At 37.3% G+C, this 23471-nt stretch overlaps 2 protein-coding genes across 5 annotated transcripts; both read left to right on the forward strand.

Annotated features, from left to right (window-relative positions):
• The first annotated feature begins 8271 nt into the window (after nucleotides 1–8271).
• Nucleotides 8272–10685, forward strand: LOC115215118 (zinc finger protein 665-like). 2 transcript variants are annotated; one of them, XM_036505566.1, is made up of 2 exons: nucleotides 8272–9503; nucleotides 9924–10685. In XM_036505566.1, exons 1-2 carry the CDS (start codon nucleotides 8762–8764, stop codon nucleotides 10091–10093), a joined length of 912 nt encoding a protein of 303 aa, XP_036361459.1. In that variant the 5' UTR covers nucleotides 8272–8761; the 3' UTR covers nucleotides 10094–10685. The 2 variants fall into 2 exon arrangements, with proteins under 2 accessions (XP_036361459.1, XP_029640153.1); XM_029784293.2 differs by having other exon boundaries at nucleotides 8272–10685.
• Nucleotides 10686–10939: 254 nt separating this feature from the next.
• LOC115214977 (zinc finger protein 658B-like) lies at nucleotides 10940–23397 on the forward strand. 3 transcript variants are annotated; one of them, XM_029784077.2, is made up of 2 exons: nucleotides 10940–12327; nucleotides 20590–23397. In XM_029784077.2, exon 2 carries the CDS (start codon nucleotides 20905–20907, stop codon nucleotides 22762–22764), a length of 1860 nt encoding a protein of 619 aa, XP_029639937.2. In that variant the 5' UTR covers nucleotides 10940–12327; nucleotides 20590–20904; the 3' UTR covers nucleotides 22765–23397. The 3 variants fall into 3 exon arrangements, with proteins under 3 accessions (XP_029639937.2, XP_036361456.1, XP_036361457.1); XM_036505563.1 differs by lacking the exon at nucleotides 10940–12327 and adding an exon at nucleotides 15437–16067; XM_036505564.1 differs by lacking the exon at nucleotides 10940–12327 and adding an exon at nucleotides 17209–17248.
• Nucleotides 23398–23471: the final 74 nt, after the last annotated feature.

Below are 23471 nucleotides of genomic sequence, written 5' to 3' on the forward strand. Positions count from 1 at the left end.
CTGTCGTGTGCCCGACAGTATTTATAATCTAGAAGAATAGACATACCATAGGAGCAATTTCTACCTATGTAGGTTGCTTTCTGTCCACTTGAACCTTCAATGACACAGCTCAGATTGGAGGTCGAATGGAAATCCATCCATCACTTTTGACAGGACAAAGAAATTTCTTTCGTGTCTGCTCGGCCGGTGGTGGATCAGGTGAGCGAGAATCCTTAGATTCGGTTTCGAATCTCAGCTTGGAAAAAGAAATGTTAGTTTAATATATTCTGTTGTGTCTCCCCAGACACAACAGAATATACTTCAACACACGAACACATATAAAGAATCTTGCAAACCAAATCCAAAAACGAAAATTAAAACACAAGTTTCACAATTTGCAAAGTAAATACAGCGATGTCACTTGACATACTACCTCGAGAAGGTCACTGCTATCGCTCAATGCGCACGCAACCGTGTGCAGCCATCTGTTGATGCCTTACAAAACTAGTCCAGAAACCTTTTGATACAGCCTTGTATATATAATGCGGAAGGCCAGTTTATGCGATTACCTTAGGTTTCCCATCCATAAAAGGTTTAACTTTATGGTGTATCATCAGATCCCAAAAGCCTGTTGGCCCATGACCTCTCTGATAGGAAGCATGTTTTGTGTCTATACCAGCTCTACACCCGGAGGAGCAGGTTCATGCCATCAAACAACATCATTGAGTATTATATATACGAACCGGTTAAATTGCTTAGGGTTTGGTTTGGTCTAGCTCTGCAGCGGAGAAGAAACAGGGTAAAGTGACGAGCAGGATGACTACATCCACCCAGAAATGTGCTGAGGAGGCCAACTCCGAAAAGTTGGACAGAGATAGCGAACACCTACATTGTCTCCTTCATCAGTTACCACTTGACAATCGTGCATTGCCCCAATTCACGTCCGACCAGACTGGAGTATCTACTCTACTGAGTGAAAAGGACAAATTCCACTGATCAGGCGCTCCATTTGCTTTCAATACCTGCTGCATGTTGCACTGGGCATGCTGTGGCTGATGATCCACAGGCATGTACTGAGGTTGTAACATTTCCAGCATTTTCTTGATTAGGAAAGTTGTGGTTGCCATTTTTGTCAGACTCTTTAGAGTTGCTGCCTTGAATAAAAAACCGATGCAAGGTGTTTGGCATCATGAATTTCGTGAAGCTCTCACAACTCTCCACAAGTAAAGCAATACGGTAGATAGAAGCTTTACATTAGCGTTCTGTAATGGATTCGTGGAGGGCAAAAGCAAGAACATTCTCGGCGAAACTCTGGGCGTTGATGAAAATCAGCAAGCTGATCTGTTCCGAAAGACGTCAAGCCGATCCCATGAATAATGTCTAGGAATCTCTCGACATTGCTATCAGGGGGTGGTATTGCTGCTTCGAAATAAGCTCTACAGACAAGAAAGTGTTGTTTTGGGGGCCTGTCTGAGATGTGCGCAGGGCAACAAAACTGTTGTGCTAGCACTCGTCAGAAGCTGATCATTACTGATTTGCAGAGTTATGTTGAATAGCCGCTTTTAAATGTAAGGCTGATCCACAGGCTAGGGAACAGGGGGTGCAAGCGCACTCCCTAAAACTTTGCAGGTGGGGGCAATGAAAGCCCTTTGAACATCCTCCTGAAAAACTGGGTTTGCATCCCCTATGCAAATTTCGTTCCTGCACTTATGGATGGATCAGACTGTCGACAGAGTTGATTATTGTAGCTCGTCCTGCCGTCTTACTTTGGCGAGTAATGCAGGTAGCTTTTATCGGTATTTTAACCTTAGGGGAAAAGGTGTGGTGAATAAGACTGAAAGGGCTTAAAGATAGATACCTTCCTCTTTGTTCAAGTCCTTGTCAACTTTTTCAAGTTTCACTTAGAAAAGAAAATTAGGGTAGAGAGAGTAGTGCTGTCGCTCATTTAATTTCTTGAATGTATGCGAGTGAGAAGCATGGTATGAATAAATGGGACTCTTCCGAGCATATGCTTGTAGATTAGAGACACAGCAGGGAGAGGGTGCTTGCCTTAGTGGTCAAGGTGACTTGTTTTTGAGAAGTTTCCATACAAGTAGTCATTGAAGATGTCTCTGCTTTGGGGAAAATTTTCTTTGTTTTGTTATTTCTCGTTTACTCATTTTTCATGTAACCCCACACTATCACCTCGTACCATCCTCAATTTTTTTGTCAACCTTTTGTGATTAATAAAGAATATTATTACTATAATTTTGCCGCCGAGACCACTTTGCTTTCATCCTTTCGAGATCCGTACAGCAAATATCCACTGAGCACTAAGGTCGATATGTGATTGACTAACCCCCTATCCCACAAAATTTCAGACCTTGTACCTATCGAAAAAATCAACTGCATTCACACCTGAAGAAAGATGTGCTCACAAAGTTTAAAATGTCCAACACGATATGAGTCAATGGAGACGCCCTCACATGTATGTGCGTATGTTTGTTTTCCCGCTTATTTTGCTTTATAATCATGATTTAAGCGACCTTGATTCACAAGCAACGTGACATCTGAAATGACCGAGCGCGTGAGAGGTTACCGCCGTTGATTTTATTCACTGAAGGTGTCTCTTTAAAAAGGTATATGTATATATATATATATATATGTGTGTGTGTGTATTGTGGGGTTATGAGCCAGGTTTGGTTATAAAATTTACTGAGTTTTAGTTGGACTATTAGACAAAAAGTGAATGTTTTATGACGGTTAAGTTTCAGATTTGCCGTCTTAAATACCTCGTGAGAAAAGTTGAGACGTACTATGACAAATGTTTTTACAGAATTGTAATTTCCCATGTATGAAACAGGACGCCTGAAAATGGGTTAATATCTAGATCCGCACCCGGTGGAAAAAATGGAAACTAAAATGTGTAACAGTTGTAAGGCATCGTATATTGACGGAATAAGACGGAAAAAAAGCGCGCTGACAAACGGGGTTGGGGGGTGGGGGGCTCGGGAAATTCCCAGGATCAACCGTAGAGGATCATGGAAAAAAATATGTGTAACAGGTGTAAGGCATCGTATATTGAAGGAATATGACGAAAACAAAGCGCGCTGACAAACGGGGGGGGGGGGCTCGGAAAATTGCCTACGATTTAAAGAAAAATTTACCATCAATTTTCACCATTGTGTTTCTGATTCGCGACCCCATGTCGAATTTATCGATTTTTTTCAGAACTGTGGGAACTTTTCAAAATTTTCGTGCGTTAGTTTTGAATTATGACATTGGGCTATGTGTGTGAAATGCGTTTAAAATGGTGAAATTGATGGTAAATTTTTCTTTAATCGTAGGCAATTTCCGAGCCCCCCCCCCCCGTTGTCAGCGCGCTTTGTTTTTGTCATATTCCTCAATATACGATGCCTTACACCTGTTACACATATTTTTTCCATTTTTCCCACCGGGTGCGGATCTAGATATTAACCGCTAAGGAGATTCCATTGGTATCTTGAATGTCATATTGGAATATGTTTTGTATGTGCCCTTCACTGCTTTTCCCTACTCAGTTCGACTCCCTAAATGTAGATAGGACAGTACTCCACCGTATCCCTTAGAACTGCGATTGTCTTGGGGTTTTTTTTTTACGCTTATTAGTTCTGAAGGGACGGGCAGGGCCTATGTCCTTCGCAGACATCCCACTCACGAAACGGGTAACATCGCGACCATTAACTTTTGCTTAACTTGTAGAAACAACATGAATAGAGAGATAAGTTCAGAGGACTGATGTTCGTATAGAGAAGGACCGCATGCAGTAGATTGTGCGTGGCTTATGAACACAACCTGGATTATGAAAGATGAGGTGGGATGGATACTGCATCTCCTGTTGCCTAATCACCTCTTATTTTCTTTTTCTTTTCTTTGTTTCCTTGCAATTAAATTGTGATTCCAACTTTATGTAAATAAAACTTTTTTTTTAAATTTTAGATTAAAATTTTTATTGCCTTCACTGTATTTACCGGAGGTTAATGCTGTTTTGCCCCTCTCCTAGAAAACTGTATAAAAAAAAAAATTCTTTCGGATTCCTACGTGTTTGATGTCGAAGATTACGAATAGGCAAAAAAAAAACCTTTTTTTTTTTAAATTTCACATCCACCTCTTAAATTTTTTATTTTGTTTACTTTAAAGAGATCGTAGCGAATTGACGAACATATGCAAATCGAAATTAAATACAGACGAAAACATTAAAGTGAAAAGAATTTGCGTTTTACTTGTGTTTGCCTTAAATAATTGTAAATAATAATTTAATGTAAATTAAATATACACCGTTTTATGAGAAACAATGTTTAATCATAATTGTTATAAAGTTTAATAAGGTGTTCAAATTTCACCCCCTCTCCCAATTTTAAATTTTGAACTTTTTCATCCATTTATTTATTTGTCTGTCTATTTATCTCTGTCCGTTTATTCATGAAATATATTTGTCATTTGTGGAAGCACATGGTCTAGTAGCTAGAGCAGCGGACTCGCGGGTTCGAGTCTCAGACCGGGCGATGTGTGTGCTTATGAGCGAAACACTTAAGCTCCACGTGGCCCCGGCAGAAGGTAATGGCGAACTTCTGCTGAGTCTTTCGCCACAACTTCCTCTCACCCTTTCTTCCTGCGTCTTGCAGCTCACCTGTGACGGACCGGCGTCCCGTCCAGGTGAGGAGCCTATACGCCAAGGAAACCGGGAAACCTGCCCTTATGAGCCAAGCATGGCTCGAGAAGGAACAAACAATATTTGTCAACTAAATGTGGCGGTCCTATAGAAGAGTGTTACTGTTGCTTTTAGCCACAGAAAGATATTCATATCTATCTCTTTATACAGATACCTATATGCTTATTGAATTTAAAATTTTGAAAATGTGGTTGTGGGTGTGTTTTTTTGCATATTCGTAATCTCTGACATCTAAAACGTAGGGATCTGAAAAGATTCTTTTAAAAACATACATTCTTCAAGGAGAGGTGCAAAACTGCATTAGCCCCATTTACCGTTTTACAAAATCAAACTGGAAAACTGGACAAAATAGAGAACACTATTGAAAAAATTAAAAAGAAAAAACGGAAAAAAAAAAAAGAGAGAAAAGGAAAAATACAAAAAACAACAACCGATTCACCACCTTGGGTTGAAAAGTTGGGGATGCTGTGAAACCTTTCTCGTGTTTATTGAGACACGCCAGCACGCTTGCAGTGTTGCTGTGGGTGATTGCAAGGCTGATGCCCTGGAACAGCCAGGTGCTCACATGAGCCTCACCAATTACCTCTGCAAGGCAATAAAAATTTTAATTTAAAATAAAAAGAATTTTAAATGTAAATAAGACTAGTTTTGTTAGTTTGAAAAGTTAAAAAAAAAGACGCGTGGATTAGACCCTCCTCCTATTGTTTCTGTTTATAATTTTAAAATATAAGAGAGCTTGAGGTCATTGGGCAGAGGTAAAGAATACGCACACCCCCTGTTTTCGGTGTAACAAAACCCTTAACCCTATAATGAGTATGAAGGTTTAGATACCTGTGGAGTATCTCCTTCTCCCATTGTAAATGCTTTGTAGTTTCAGGGAGCTGGAATCATCATCATCATCATCATTTAGTGTCCGCTTTCCATGCTAGCATGGGTTGGACAGTTCAACTGGGGTCTGTGAAGCCAGAAGGCTGCATCAGGCCCAGTCTGATCTGGCAGTGTTTCTACGACTGGATGCCCTTCCTAATGCCAACCACTCCGTGAGTGTAGTGGGTGCTTTTTACGTGCCACCCGCACAGGTGCCAGACGGAGCTGGCAAACGGCCACGAACGGATGGTGCTTTTACGTGCCACCTGCACGGGGGCCAGGCGAGGCTGGCAACGGCCACGAATGGATGGTGCTACGTGCCAGGCCAGGCTGGCAACGGACACGAACGTATGGAGGCCAGTCGGGGCGGCGCTGGCAATGGCCACGATTGGATGGTTCGCTTAACCACAGCTGCAATTTCCATTGATGTTGATCGACTTCGATTTTGGTTCTGCTTTCTGATATCTGATTTGATTTGGTTTGATTTTGATTTTGATTTTCACTTGTCTCAGAATTCTACACACAGCTTTACAGACAGCTGTTCCAGTCACAACCAGTGCAACCACATGGCCATGGTGCAGTGTGAGTGAGATTTTTATGGCTTTCTTTGACAAATATGCTAAAAAAAATATGAAATGGAAATAAACTACAAATCTGATTTAGCACAACTGCTGTGGGTGCAGAGGTAGCCTTGAAAAAAGTATGTAAGTGGTTGTGTAGAAAGACGTTTGCTTGCAAACCACATGGTTCTAAGTTCAATCCCACTACATAGCACCTGGGGCAAACATCTACTACAGCCTCAGGACGACCAAAGTCTTGTCAGTAGATTTAGTCCACAGAAACTGAAAGAAGCCCGTGGTATATGTGTTTCTTTGTATCCCACCGCCACTTGACAATTGATGTTGGTGTGTTCAAATCTCTGTGACTTAACAGTTCAGCAGAAATGACTGACAGAATAAATACCAGACTTGAAAAGAAAAATAAGAACAGAAGTCGATTCATTCGACTAGAAATTTTTCAAGACAGTGCTCCAGCATGACCACCTAATAACTAAAACAAGTAAATGACAAAAATTACAAAGTATAAAACTCCACAAAAACAAAAACTGCAACCTACGTTCCAGCTGTACTCTTGGTATCAAGTTCAGTCTTCAACATGTCTCTTTCTTTCTGTAAATCCTCTATTTCTGATTGCCAATTTATCCATTGAAGCTTGATTGCCAATTTGTTATGTCTGTGCGAAGTGAAGTGATGAGAATGTTAGGGGAAACATGGTTCATGAAGGCCTTCTTTACACCTCTAACACATGGTCCTGCACCTTTTCGTCCTCGAGGCATTCTCCTGTCACTAGACACAACAGTCCTTTTCTTTGTTTTGAGGGATGGTGACCATGCCTCTAGTCTCCTCAGAGGGACCATTCCTCTGGTCCGTGTAGTCTTTGATCAAAGCCTCAACAACCAAAACACAAAACCTGTATTGAGGCATGGCATGTCTATCTGATGTGTGCTCCTTGTAAAGTATACACGAGTTCTGCAGCATTATGGAGAGAACATTGAAAGTTCCTTTTTTACAGCATTTTGGTGTCCTCCTCTCATCTAGATAGCTGTACAGCATCATGTCACCCTGGTCTACCCCAACATGTACTTGTTGTAAGCAAGCACAGAGAAGTGCTTGTCAACATGTGCTGCAACTCCACAGGTTTGGTCTCGTTTTCTCACTTCCACCTGCTGTCTCCCAGCTTTCTTCTTGGTAGAGAGCAACAGCACAGCATTTTGGGGGGGACTTCTTGCAGAAAGCTGTGACCAAGATTTGTCCCTGTCTGAAGTTCAGACTCTCACCTGGTGTTAGCTGTACTTTTAGGCCTTTTGAAAGCTCCTTTCTATTTCTCTGAACAGTCAGTTCATGGATGGGTAATAAAAAATTGTTGACATAAATCCTTTCTTTCAGGTATCCCTATAAGAAAAAAATCTGGGCTAGTCAAGTTTGGGAAACGTGAAGGCCAGTTGACATTGCCATAGTAGATTATTCTATCTCCAAAGCACTGCCATAGCAACTGTATTGTTTCTCTTGCAGTATGAGCAGTTGCCCCATCTTGCTGGAACCATGTGTGAGGTCTACTTTGACTGGCCTTGACTAGCTTGGATTTTTTCTTGTGAGGATACCTGAAAGAGAGGGTTTACGTCAATAAACCAAAGACCCTGGTGCAACTGGAGGAGAAATGCAATAGAGAAATCAGAGAAGTGGGGTCTGAAGCCCTTAAGGGTGTTATGGTACAAATTTTGGAAAGAGCACAGATATGTGAAGCCAAAAATGGCTGCCATTTAAGCAATGTCATTTTTCATATGTGATATAGTGGTGTTGCAAAATTTGACTTGTGCATATTAATTTCCATTATGTCCTTTATATTGTATCAAAATTTCATGCATTTATTTGTAAAGTTAAGGAAGTTATTAAGAAGTGAAACCCATCAGTGACTTTTGGGACACCCTGTATATCTTCTGAAGGTTTCAATCTTGGGAGATTTAAATTTTTGTACCAGTTTCAACACCATTAAGTCTTGCTGAATTAAAGGTACTTTTTTTTTCTTCCAAATAACGAAGAATCAAAATTTAATTTAAGTTTGATAGAATAAGTAATCCAACTCCATTTTATCTAATTTAACCTCTTTATTGTTTTTCATTATTTTGGTTCACTGTCAGAATATCCCTAATATCTTACAATTGCTATATATTTCAAGGTGTCTGATGATATTGAACCCACAAACTAAAGATTGAAGACTGGCATTACCAAGGACACTGAGAATCTTGTTTATACAACTTAAGTTCTACCACTGAAATATTTCCTTTGAATTGCAAGTAATATTTGATAATGACTGCACATATGTAACTCTAACATGGTTTCTGTGATGGTGTAACATCAAAATTTACTGAGATTTTCTTTTTGTCTTAAAGACTTTGAAGAAAGTATATCTTTTTTATTGAAAATATTTAAAGAAATATTTCCTTGATGCAAATTCCAGGAGTATTTTTTTTTATTTTGTGAAGAAAATTTGTTATGGAGGAGAAACTGAGTAAGAGTCAAGTTCATAATGAGAGACGATCTAATAATAATGGTGTTTCACATCAAATAAAGTAGACATCATACATGTGTGGCATCTGTGGGGAGTCTTTTAAAATGCAAAAATGTTTAATTTAACATCAGCCTTTGTACACAGATTCTGAACTCTATGACTGATATTTGTGGTAAAAAGTTCTCCACAGATGAAAATTTATCTACCCACAAACATATTCACACAGAGATGAAACCATATTGCCATGATATTTGTGGGGAGGCACTCTCTGAAGAAAATGGTTTATCTAACCACAAATGTATCCACACAGAAGAAAAACCATACCGTTGTGATATTTGTGGTAAAAAGTTCCTGAGAAATACTGGTTTGTTGAACCATATACGAATTCACACAGGAGAGAAACCATACGTCTGCAGCATTTGTGAGAAAGCATTTTCTCAACATAGTAACTTGATGAACCATAGCAGAATTCACACAGGTGAGAAACCACATCGTTGTGATATTTGTGGTAAATCATTCTCTCAAAACAGCAATCTGTTGGTTCATCGCCGTATTCACACAGGAGAAAAACCATACCACTGTGATATATGTGGTAAAGCATTTTCCCAGAATGGTAATTTATTAATCCATAGAAGTACTCATGGAGGAGAGAAGCAATATCATTGTGATATATGTGGTAAAGGATTCTTTGTTAATTCTTCTTTAACTAGACACATACGAGTTCACACAGGTGAAAAGCCATACTGCTGTGATATCTGTGGGAAAACATTCACTGCTTCGAGTTCATTATCAATGCATAAACTTAACCATACAGGTAATAAGCCATACCACTGTGACATTTGTGATAAAGCTTTCCTTAACAATAACACTTTGTTGAAGCACAGAAGAAGTCATACAGGTGAGAAACCATATCACTGTGATATCTGTGGCAAAGCATTCTCTCAAAACAGCAATTTATTAACGCATACACGCATTCACACAGGTGAAAAGCCATATCATTGTGATATTTGTGACAAAACATTCTCGCAAAATATTAATTTGATAATTCATAGGTCTGCTCACAGAGGAGAGAAACTCTATCCTTGTGATATTTGTGGTAATGCTTTCTCCAGTATTTCTTCTTTATCAACTCACAGACGTATTCATACAGGAGAAAGACCACACTGCTGTGATATTTGCGGCAAAGCATTCACTGCTTCCAGTTCATTGTCAATGCATAAGCTTACACACACAGGTGAGAAGCCATACTACTGTGAAATCTGTGGTAAAAATTTCCCAAAAACTAGCATTTTGTTGAATCACAGACGAATTCACACAGGTGAGAAACCATACCAGTGTAACATTTGCAAGAAAGCATTCTCTCAGAATAGTAATTTATTGACCCACAAACGTGTTCACACAGGTGAGAAACCATATCAGTGTGATACCTGTTGTAAATCATTCTCTCAAAATATCAATTTATTAACCCATAGACGTATTCATCTTTGACAAGACAAGTCTCATAAAGTTAATTGTACAGAAGAAGAAAAAATACCTGAGATATATGTGGTAAAAATTAATGAGGTACTTATGGTACAATGGAAAACTATATTCATGGCATACTAATGACGTAAATACAGCCAGGGACTCAGCTTGCAATTTATTTAATTGAAGAGCAGCAGTGACATGTATTCTTTGACTGAAGAATCAGTAGCAGTATTAAGCCAGCCATGAAACTCGAGCTCACATCTCTGTGATTACTGGTCATAGTGCTTTACCTTTAATAATGATAATAATAATAATAACAAGAGCACTCAGAGAGCACAAACCTCCGCCAAGGTAACACCAACATCCTCTCAACGTTTAGCTGAAGACGATTTTTAAAATGAGAATATCTGAAATAAACTCGACTGTCCTCACAGACGAGAATACTAAAAACGAACCCGACCGCTAACGAAACTTAAGTAAAAAAGAACGGAAAAATAATCCAGAATCTTTGTCTGGTACCTGATTGATCCCAATGGTAGTCATGGAATGTAAAGGTGGCTGTAGAAAAATTAGTAACAGTAATAAATAGTTCATCCTTATCTAATACAAGTCCAAGTTAACAAATTCACCATTCAAAATAGTTACAGCCTAAAGGGAGATAATTGAGAAAGACTTAATAATAATGAAATTATTGTATATGGTGCTCAGGTGCACCACAACTTGTCAAAAAGACTTGAAAGTTAATGCTAGATTGTAATCATGTAAAGTAAATATAACAAAAAAATAATCCAGAATCCTTATCTGGTACCGGATCGATCCCAAAATCTAATCAGTTCATGCCAGTCACGAGGCCAAACATCCCTGAAAGTTTCATCTGAATCCATCCAGTGGTTCTTGAGATATTTTGTCCACAGACAAACAAACAAACATGACTGAAAACAATGCTTTCACTAAGGCGGAGGTAATAATAATTTTTTCTTTATTAGCCACAAGTGCTCACATAACAGGAAGTGACAAAACAGGACGATACAATGGGTTTTAAAACCTTTAAAACAGTGTAAAAAGCTGCCTGGGTTTCATGTCTGTATGCCCTTCCTAATGCCAACCACTTTACAGAGTGTACTGTGTGCTTTTTATGTGGCACTTGCACAACAAAGATCTCTTGGCAGAAAGAGAGTTGGAGTTGGGAGCATGACCATAAAGGACATACCTGTATGGCTGGATGGCCATGATTTTACTTACATTCTTTTCTACTCAAGACACAGGAGGGGGCCAGTTGATTAGATCAATACCAGTATGCAACTGGTACTTAATTTATCAACCCCAATAGGATGAACGGCAAAGTCAACCTCGGCGGAATTTCAACTCAGAACATAAAGGCATGAAATACTGTTGAGCATTTCACCCAGTGCACTAATGTTTCTGCCAGCTTACTGCCTTATTTACTTACATTGACTTGACACAATTTTATTTACATTGACATGTCTTCTCAAGTATAGCAAATCACTAGAAGTCTCAGTCCCTTGTCATCTCAATGAACATTAATCAATGATGATGAACTATTGTTTTTATATGATTTCCATTATTTTGAATAACTATCCCATTGTTTAGACCAGATAAGGTCTCCACATTACAGATGGAAAAAGTGAAAAATAAAGAAATATATATATACACCTATATAAATGACATGTTTTGTTGTAATCTCTGTGCAGTAATTTGTTATTTTCTACAGTTCTCTACAAGCCAGTATTTATATAATTGCAAATGTATTCACACAGGTAATATCTGTGATGATGCATTCCCTCAATATAGTAATTATTTACACAAAAAAGAAACCATGCCATTGTGATATTTGTGGTAAAGTATTCTCTCTAATTTAAACACAAATATGTCCACAAAAGAGAAAAGCCCTACTATTTTAGTATTTATAGCATTCTCTCTGAAGTTCTAATTTATTGATCCATAAAATCAAAGATAAATCAAATCACTGTAATATCTGTAACAAAACTCCTTGAAGGATATCCAGGTGGCATTTGAGAGGGCCAGCCATTGGATATGGATGAAAAAGAATGATGAAACCTGGTTGGAGAGGTGATGATCCCAAAATGGACTTGAGTTTGAATACTAGTCAGTTGAAACAATAAATGGGGCCTCACATCAGTGAGTGGGGCTGGGACACTGTAAAGTTATTGAGAGGAAGGCCCTGAAATGATGCACATTCTCTCATGATGACCCCTGAAACCTACTGGCACCTGGTACATGAAGTTTTCAACTGACTGCATTTCCTTAATAAACTGTTTCTAAGTCTCTAGAGAGTAAATCATGCTATTGGGACATCTGTAGCAAAACATTCCCTGCTGATAGTTTGTGTTAATAAACACAAGTATACAAGGGGGTGCTGAAAAATTCCTGGCTTTGCGTATTAAGAAAATACAGGAGGATCAATTAAGATTTTATTCAATATGTTCCCCTCTCAAATTTACACACTTATTGCAGTGGTCCTTCAGTTTTTCTAAGCCCTATAAAAGAACTCGGGAGGTTGGGTCTCCAAGCAGGCCTTCCACAAAACCCTTAAAGCCAGGAACTTTTCAGCACCCCTTCATAGCTGTATTCATACAGGAGAAAAACCAGAATTATATCTCTGATAAAATTTTCTTTGAAAGTAATTCAATATCAATGCATAAGTACATTCTCATCAGTGAAAGGCCCCATCATTGTGATATCTATGGTACGACAGTCACTGCTAGTTATTCATTATCTATACATCGGTCATCACACTGGAGATAAAACAATAGTATTGTGATATCTGAGCTATAACATTCTCACAGAATTGTAATTTACTGATCAGTGGCAGCTCATGTATAGGCACTGCGGAACTGCAGCACCCCCTATTTCCATTCAATATAATGAGTCCTTTTTTTTCTTTACTTCTTTCTTTATACTTGTACATTATATAATCCTTAAGCTTAATGTCAGTAGCCATCCCCTAGTTTATAAAAAAAAATACAAAAATCCTCATATAGAACTCTGTGCTTCACAGTTCCAGCTGCACAAGCGGCAAGCTGGCAGAAACGTTAGCACACCAGACGATAATGCTTGGCGGTATTTTGTTTGTCTTTATGTTCTGAGTTCAGATTCTGCCAAGGTCGACTTTGCCTTTCATCCTTTTGGAATTGATAAATTAAGTACCATTTGCATACTGGGGTCGATGTAATCGACTGTCCCCCCCCTCCTCTGCCAAACTTTCGGGCCTTGTGCCTAGAATAGAAAAGTTCCAACTATGCAGTATTTGGCTGTTATGCACATGTTCACGTGTCCGAGATAGGAAGCTACATGCTAGGGAGAGAGAGCACTGTGGTTCACGCAGTGCTGACCCAGGTGTGCTAGTGAAAGGTAGTGTTTCTTTTTGACTCCGCGTGTGTTGTGCTTAAAAACATGTTTATATTCTTGAATGTGATAAAGTGTAGAATTAGATTATTATCCTGCTTCCAGCTACAGTGTTGCTACCAGGATTTGAAAAATAGGGCAAATTTCCTTCCCTTATTTTGTGATTTAGGGGGAATTTTTGAAAAACAAGGGTGAATTCATGGCAGTGTTCAGTGAATGAATTAAACACACTACCCTGCAGTGGCTAAAATGTGAACTGATCAAGTTTATGTAAAAGTTTCCTTTTTATTTATGCACCCTTTTCAAGCCTAGCCTGGCTCATGGGCCCAGTTTCTGTGGCATATGTGTTCCTCCCTAGCTGGACGGGACGCCAGTCCATCGCAGTGTTACTCAAGAAACAGGAAGAAAGAGTGAGAGAAAGTTGGGGCAAAAGAGTACAACAGGGGTCGCCACCACCACCTGCCGGAGCCTCGTGGAACTTTAGGTGTTTTTGCTCAATAAACACACACAATGCCTGGTCTGAGAATCGAAATAGCGATCCTACAACCGCGACTCCACTGCCCTAACCACTGGGCCATTGCACCTCCTTGTTTCCTTTTACAGAATATTAAAACAACAGCTAAAAATTTTCTGAAGCAGCACCCCTACTAATTTTATCTATGAGCTGCCACTATTACTGATGTTTTAATGTGTTCATGCTGAAGAAAAAGCATATTGTAGTGATTTCTGTGATTAAATACTCTTTTTTAAAAAATTTTTATATGACTTTGAACACAGAAACAAGTAAAAGAGTAAAGAGATGCACCTTCACTCAGGAGAGAAGGAAACTACCACTGTAATATCTGGAGTAAAAGATTCTTTCAAAGGACGTTTTTTTTCTTTTTAACCCTAGATGTTGTTTGTAAAGATTAGAAAGTCTACAAATGTAATGAGAAATTCTCTCAACAAGGCAATTTACTAACCCCCAAATTTTTACATGTAATTTCTCACAAGAGTTGGCAAGCGGGAGAGCCTTGTACAGCTTGCCAGCCTTTTAAACGTGTTAAATGATGATGATGATAGTGATTGAATATTTTCATTATAATATAAATGGGTAATGATGGACAGTATCATGCAGATTGGTTATCATTCATAACCACTCGACCTGATATCCCTAGTCATATATAGATGGAAATATCAAAGTATATCTCACAACTAATTTAGCTTCACTAGATGATTATATGCTGTACTACCACTGATATTTTACAAAGTAAAATAGATTCTGTCACTCCATTCCAGGCAGGAGCCCTTTTTAAGAAGTGGGCCATCCCACTAAAAATAATTCAAGGTAACTTTTCGTTAGGCATATCATTCAGAAAGTCCTACAAGCAAATAGTTAATTCATGACTGCTCTACTTTTTAATGAAGAGGAAAACATTAAGAATATATATATATGCAGTGTTATTCTCTTTGCTCACTGTGTTTATGATTTATTATTGCTTAGCAGATACCAGCACAGATCAGCAGTTTTATTCACTGAAGTTATAAACATGTCCATTGGCTCTTGTTCGATTCATTGGTGCTTCCGCTTGATGAGACAACGATGTTAAAACACTAGTTGAACCGGAACTCCTTGTCCTATTGAATTGAGTGTTGCGAATGCGTATTCGTTGTTGAGAAGCTATTCTGTAACAAAACACAACAATGATTTGCATATTCATGTTCAAATCTGTCAGAACGTATGAATGTTTAAATGCACTACATCGTCATAGTTTAGAAAAGCTTTTATATCTTCACTGTTTTCGATTCCCAAGACTCTCTGTTACCATCCAATTCCATTATTATGAATTTGAATTGGGAGCCTGAGTCATAATGAATCTTTGATTAGCTAATTACACAACCATGTACGCGATTCTTATGGATGTGTTGCAGTTACCCTCTTGATAGAGTTTATTGATCTCTACCATTGATCTTCTGGGATTCCTCCGCCCAGCATCAATGTAAGAAGTACCGTTGGCTCAGTTGAGCTGTTCCGCCACCTCTTCACAATCTGCTATACTGCAGTCCCGTGACTTCGCCGTATCTCTGGCAGGGTGGCTGAATAGAGTTCTATGCCATGTCAAAGAGCAGCCCGTAACTAATAAAAATCAATAAACAAGTAAGAGGCATGCATATCTCCCACGCCAGTGTTGGGACACTAGCATTCCCCGTTAGAAGAAAGGGCTTGGACTTGAGAAACACTCTCCGACCACGACCATCTCTTACCACAATCACATCTCTATCTACCTACCCTCCATCCAGTCTCTTCTCTCTGCCTATCATCCCCCTCTCTCTTTTCTCTGTCATTTTCATCTCATCCTACTCCTCACTCTGTAATTCTCTATTCACTGCGAGACAATTTTATCTACTTCCTGTCTCTTTATTTCTACGGTTGTATTCCAAAAGTTTGTTGTCTTTCGCGGCAACCAAATTCACCGATCCCCTCGACACTTTCTTCCTATATATATATATATGTAAATGTATGTGTGTATATGTACGTATATATAATACGGCTGTTCTACATATATGGTCTGTGGTTATCGAAAGAGAAATGTCACAATGAAGAGCTATCGGAACCTACCCACTGGAGGTAAATAAAATAACTTTTTTTTTAATGGTATTTGCCTAAAATCATTGTTAAATGTAGATTGTTTAGTGGTTTTTTTTATCAGGAATTACGACGATTTTTTGGAGACATGAATTTATCAGTATGAATAATAATAATACGTAAGAACAAACACTCTGACAAAATCAGTTTCATTCACAAAAGGACTTGGACTGAGTTTGATCTGTTTTTATTTCCCAGCTCAATTAAAGCGCCATCAAAACCAACTCATTACATTCATGATTAAATTTAATGAAATGAGCTTTTGATATATATATATATATGTATATATATATATATATTCATAAATGAGGGTGAAAAATTAGATATTAATTTAATAATACCGTCAGTTTAACACCTGGCTATACCAGAATAAGGAGCTATTTCTAGCACTAGAGTTAGCCACTTATCGTTAACTCTCTTATATTTATATATATATATATATATATATATATATATATATATATATATATCCCTTTAGTGTTCGCATTATTCCGCCAAAACTAATGCTTTTTCATCCACTTCGTTTTGAACTAATCATGCATCATCTTGTAGCGATGAGATTTTGATGAGGTAGCTGTTAATTTTAAAAACAATATTGTAGGGTAGGTGTGAGAGACCAGATCTGGCCAGTTTGACCATAAAACAGGCAGAATACTTATGGCCGGTTTAAATGCTAAAGGGATATATATATAGATATATGTATGTATATTGTCATATTTTACATCATACGTTTGACGTCAGTTTAGTTTCGTATCAACCAACTACAAGAACATCTCCTTTGTTGATACTAAACTGGTTTAAAGAATACTTTATACCCTGTCAGACAGAAGACCGTGATCAGAGGCTTTCCAGCCATGCCCATCTTGTCAGTTTTAGACGATGTATTTAGAAATCAATATACAGTATTTTGTTTTCAGACTGTATGTAAAGTGCGTTTGATGGAAATTTGACTGCTGTTTCTAAAAGGCTAAAACAAAGGTTCTGTTCGTTGGTTGTCAGTGTTAGAGTTTGTTTTTAATCAAGAGTTCTTTTATTGGCATTCTTTCGATATAACTCGACCAAATCAAAACACTTCAATTCGGGTATTTCCGTGAAAGCAAATGACAGTTCGATTCTGTTTTCTGCTTGGAAATTTTCAGATTTTACCTACACACATGAAACAGGTAAGAACAAATGGTTAATATAGGGCGTAACAAATATCAGAAAATCAAAAAAAAAGTGTGTAATAGGTTGTAAAACAACTTCCTATGAACGAATATGAAAAAAAAAATTCGCGCACGCGAAAGGGGGGTGGGGGAGAGGCCTCGGAAAATTCACGGGAAGTTCCGAAAGCGTCTGAGGGCTGACCCGGGCACCAAAACAAAAAAAAATAGTGTAATATGTGTGTAAAACAACTTGCTCTAAACGATATGAAAAAAAAAATGCGCTCTCGAGAAAGAGGGGTGGGGGAGAGGCCTCGGAATATTTATATCGGGAATTTCCGAAAGCGTCTGAACCGGGCACAAAACAAAAACAAAAAACAGCGTAATAGGTGTAAAACAACTTGCTCTAAACGACTATCATGAAAAAAATGCGCGCTCGCGAAAGGGGGGGGGGGAGAGGCTTCGGAAATTTCACATCTTCAGTCCACGGCCTTTAAACTAAGAAAAAATAGTGTAATTGGTGTAAAACTATTGTTCTAAACGAGTATCAAGAACCACACTCACACATGAATAATAAACTCCGTATTCGCAAAAAAAAAATAAATAAAGAGAAGAAATTCTGGAAAAAGTGAAGAAATGTTGGATCTCCGCCATGTGAATCAAAATACGTGTCAGAAACATCTTGAAATACTACAGAAATTATGTTACGAAAATGATAATGTTACATACCTCTTTGAGGGTCCATCGATAATGATGATAAAGAAATGAGTTGGATTTGAACTCAGAATATTGACTAACACAACTACATACTACAAGACTCAAAATATTCAGCCAAGTCACCACCCTTTAACTAGCAATAATAATAACATCAATAACATAACAGCCAAAAGATTTATTTGTTCTGAAAATAACAATCATAGTAAATAAATATGTTCTTTAATATCACATTCATGTGCACAGTTAAACACACTTACATACAAACAGTCACGCATGCATAATACAGAACGGAACACATAAATGAAGGATGCATTACTTAGTATATATTACATCTAGAGATTTTGATTAATAAGTCAAATATGCAAATTATAAAGATAATTAATTGCTTTACTAAACAGTGTTGTAAAGGTGAAAAAATAAATTTGGGAAAAAAAATACACGCCAAAACTAATTATAAAGGATAATTAGGGAAGGATTGACACAAAATAATAATTTTTTCTGTCTCTTTTTTTCTGATAAATGCATCTTAATAAGTGAGAAGAATTGCATATATCTGAACTATTTCAAAGAAAAGCATAAATTTAATGTTTAAAATAGCTTTAACCAAGGAATGAGATCCAACATTTCTTCACTTTTCCAGAATTTCTTCTTTTATTATTTTTTTTTTGCGAAATACGGAGTTTATGATTCATGTGTGAGTGTGTGTTCTTGATACTCGTTTAGAACAAGTAGTTTTACACCAATTACACTATTTTTTCTTAGTTTAAAGGCCGTGGACTGAAGATGTGAAATTTCCGAAGCCTCTCCCCAACCCCCCTTTCGCGAGCGCGCATTTTTTTCATGATAGTCGTTTAGAGCAAGTTGTTTTACACCTATTACGCTGTTTTTGTTTTTGTTTTTGTGCCCGGTTCAGATGCTTTCGGAAATTCCCGATATAAATATTCCGAGGCCTCCCCACCCCTCTTTCTCGAGAGCGCATTTTTTTTTGTCATATTGTTTAGAGCAAGTTGTTTTACACATATTACACTATTTTTTTTTGTTTTGGTGCCCGGGTCAGCTCCTCAGACGCTTTCGGAACTTCCCGATGTGAATTTTCCGAGGCCTCTCCCCCACCCCCCTTTCGCGTGCGCGAATTTTTTTTTTCATATTCGTTCATAGGAAGTTGTTTTACACCTATTACACACATTTTTTTTTTGATTTTCTGATATTTGTTACGCCCTATATTAACCGAACAAATATGCAAGGCTTTTTTTCTTCAAGTTTAAAATGAGACATTTCTGGCATAATTTCGTTATAGCTATACTCCACAACGCAGGTGTTTGTACCTCCTTGTCTTGACATCACGTGATTGTTGTAAATAAATGTCATTTATTTCCAATATTCTGTGAAAGCATGTCTAGCCTTGGGGGAAATCTTACCTTGCTTGGAAACCGGTAAGGATTGGTAACAAAAGGGGCATATGAATATAGAAAATCTGCTTCAGTAAGCTGTCTGATTCATGCAAGCATGGTAAAGTGGGTGTTAAAACAGTGATGATGATATATAGATAGATAATGGAGCCTGGTGCAGCCCCTGGCCTTACCGGCTCAGCTCCAGTCAAACTGGCCAAAACATGCCAGCATGGAAAATGGATGTTAAATGATGATGATGATAAGTGTGTGTTCATGTTTAAATTCTGCACTTTGCATGGAAATGCATTGAGATACAAACAGTGATGTTTGTTAACATTCCCTGTCAATGAATCATCTGTTAGTTTTTGCACCTCTAACTCGTTAGTGTTCAGTTTACTCAGTCAAAAGTAGTGCTTCACATTGTTTTGAATTAGACATGCATTACTTTGTAGCTTTGAGATTTCGGCGATGTGATTGTTTATGTTTAAAATGACATTTTAGAGTATGTATGAGAGGCCAGATCTGGCCAGTTTGAACATATAACAAGTCGAATATTTTGGCTGGATATAGCCAGTTTAAATGCTAAATGGTTAAAGATGAACAGAATGAAAAGTCCCTTACTTGAAACACATGATTTAGCAACAGGAAGGACAATTTGCTATATTCTATGTTCTGTTCTGCTATTTTTCTCTTTTTTTTTTTTTACTGTCTAGGCCAGTGGTTCTCAACCATTTTTCATCTATGGACCCCTTTGATTAATATTCTTTTCTGGTGGACCCCTGTAGCCATTCAATGTTCAAAATCTATTTTTATAGATACTTCTTTCAAAATTCCTATTTTGCTTTTCATACATTAACTTGTGTAGGTCGAACTATGTAAAAGGTTTGAAAAATAAATTTACCTGTTTCTTGCAATAAATACATCTAAAGGAAATTTTTTTTATGGACCCTTAATATATACTGTGAATCCATAAATTACTATTTTGCTTGCATGAACTCCCAAAAATCTCATTGACACCCCAGTTGTGAACCACTGACCTAAACGATGTCACTTTAGTTTGCAATCTACCTGGCCATTTACACTTGAGTGTGCAGTTTAATTCTTATTCAAATCAGATCATTTGAAGGTTTTGGCTATGGATACTGCAGTAGACTGCATGCTAAAGTTGCACCAACTAGACTGTCCTCACTATTCTTTACTGTGTCAACATCGTAATATCTTTTATACATCTTGTGCTCTCTTCATTTATTTCAGGGTATCTGATGATATTGAGATGACACCCTGAAGACTAAAGAATGATATTGCTAAGGATACAAGGGATTGTGTTTATATAACTTCAATTTTATCGCCATGAACTATTTCTTGTGAAATGCAATTAATTTCATAATGACTGTATTATTTCTGTGATGGTGTAACATCAAGATTTACCGAGACTTTTCAGTTGTCTTACATAATTTCTTCCATAACTTTTCATAAAAAAATATTTTTTATTCAAAATATTGTAAGTAGTATTTCTCTTGAAAATTAAAAGAGAAAGATTTTTCTATTTTGTAAAGAACACTTGAAGCTATGGAGGTAAAAGTGAGTGTAAGTCAGGTCCATAATGAAACTCAACCTGATAATAATGATGTTTCTCATCAAACAGAGAAGGCATCATACATGTGTGACATCTGTGGGGACTCTTTCAAAATACAAAAATGTTTAATTCAACATCAGTCTATACACACAGTTTCCGAACTATATGATTGTGATATTTGTGGTGAAAAGTTTTCTACAAATGAAAATTTATCCAATCACAAACAAATTCATGCAGAGATGAAACCATATTGCTGTGATATTTGTGGGAAGGTACTTTCTGAAAAGAATGGTTTATTTAACCACAAATGTATTCATGCAGAAGAAAAACCATACCACTGTGATATTTGTGGGAAAGAATTCTCTCAAAACAGTAAGTTATTAACCCATAGACGTATTCACACAGGAGAAAAACCATATCGTTGTGATATCTGTGGCCAAACCTTTTCTGTTAATGGTTCATTATCTACACACAAACGTAGTCACACAGGAGAAAAACCATATCGTTGTGATATTTGTGGGAAAACGTTCTCAGCTAGTAGCACATTGTCTACACATAAACAAATTCATACTGGCGAAAAACCATACCATTGTGATATCTGTAGTAAATCATTCTCTCTAAATAGTAATTTGTTGAAACATAGACGCATTCACACAGGAGAGAAACCATACCACTGTGATATTTGTGGTAAAAAATTCTCTCATAGTAGTAATTTATTAACCCATAGACGTATACATACTGGGGAAAAACCATACCATTGTGATATTTGTGGTAAAAAATGCAATACTAAGGAACGTTTATTAAGCCACAAACGCATTCACACAGGGGAAAAACCATACAAATGTGGTATCTGTGGTAATACATTCTCTGATAAGGGGTATTTACAGTCCCATAAACTGATTCATACAGGAGAAAAACCATATCACTGTGATGAATGTGGTAAAAAATTCTCTACAAAACAATATCTATCTAACCACAAACGTACTCATGCAGGAATAAAACCATGCCACTGTGATATTTGTGGTAAAGCATTCTCTCGGAATAGTCACTTGTTGACTCATAAACGTATTCACACAGGTGAGAAACCATATCACTGTGATATTTGTGGTAAATCGTTCACTCTAAATGGTCATTTAACTAAACACAAACGTATTCACACAGGCGAGAAACCTTATCACTGTGATACCTGTGGTATGACATTCTCTCAGAGCTCTAATTTATTGACCCATAGACGTATTCATACAGGAAATAAACCATACCACTGTGATATCTGTGGTAAAACTTTCTCTGCCAATGATTCTTTATCCAGACACAAACGTATTCACACAGGGGAAAAACCATATCATTGTGATATCTGTGGTAAGACATTCTCTGATAGTAGTTCTGTGTCATCTCACAAGCGAGTTCATACTGGTGAAAGGCCATATCATTGTGATATCTGTGGTAAAACATTCACTGCTAGTAATTCATTATCTACACACCAAACTATTCACACAGGCGAGAAACCATATCATTGTGATATTTGTGGTATAAAATTCTCTAAAAATTGTAATTTAATGAGGCATAAACGTCTTCACACGGGAGAGAAACCATATCACTGTGATTTCTGTGATAAAACATTCACCTCTAGTTCTGATTTGAACACACACAAACGTGTTCATACAGGAGAGAAACCATATCACTGTGGTATCTGTGGTAAATCATTCTCTCAGAATAGTCACTTATTGAACCATAGACGTATTCACACAGGTGATAAACCTTATCAATGTGATATTTGTAGTAAGGCATTTTCTAGAAAAGGTGACTTATTAAATCACAAACGTTTACACAGGAAAGAAACTACATCTCTATGATATTTGTGATAGATAATTATCCTGTTAACCTGTTAGCATTTAAACTGGCCATATCCAGCCCAAATATTCTACTTGCCTTATGTTTAAACTGACTGGGTCCAGCCTTTCACACCTACCCTGTAATGTCATTGAAATTTCAAGGCTACAAGATAATTCATGATTAATGCAAAACAATATGAACAAATAAGCATTACATTTGACAATAATTTAAATGCTAAAGAGTTAATCAGTTATTATACAGAGAATATATACTAATTCTGCTGAAATTCTTCAAAAGCTATTTATGTTAAGATAATTAAGTTGTGATAAGATTACAGGCATCCTAGACCAACCACATCCCAATAAAGACATTCAAATGATTGGTAATATCTCATTCAACACACTCTAAGCTTTTTCTCACACACAATTTGTCTTTCCTACCCAAACAACACTTTCCTCTGCTCTTCAGATCAGATGAAATACAGTGGGATTACTTTGAGTAATCCTAGATGCCCCTCGATGCAGTTAGCTATAACCCAGATTATAAAAGTACTAGTACCTGCCTGAATATTTTATCCCTATTCATTTTATACATATATATATGCGAAAGTAAAGAATATGTACACCCAGTGTTTAGGGTTAGGATTTTTGTTACATCAAAAACTGGTGGTGTACGTATTCTTTACCTCCGCCATATATATGTATGTATGTATATATATATATATATA

This window comes from Octopus sinensis, linkage group LG8, assembly GCF_006345805.1.
Source record: "Octopus sinensis linkage group LG8, ASM634580v1, whole genome shotgun sequence".
NCBI classification, from domain to species: domain Eukaryota; kingdom Metazoa; phylum Mollusca; class Cephalopoda; order Octopoda; family Octopodidae; genus Octopus; species Octopus sinensis.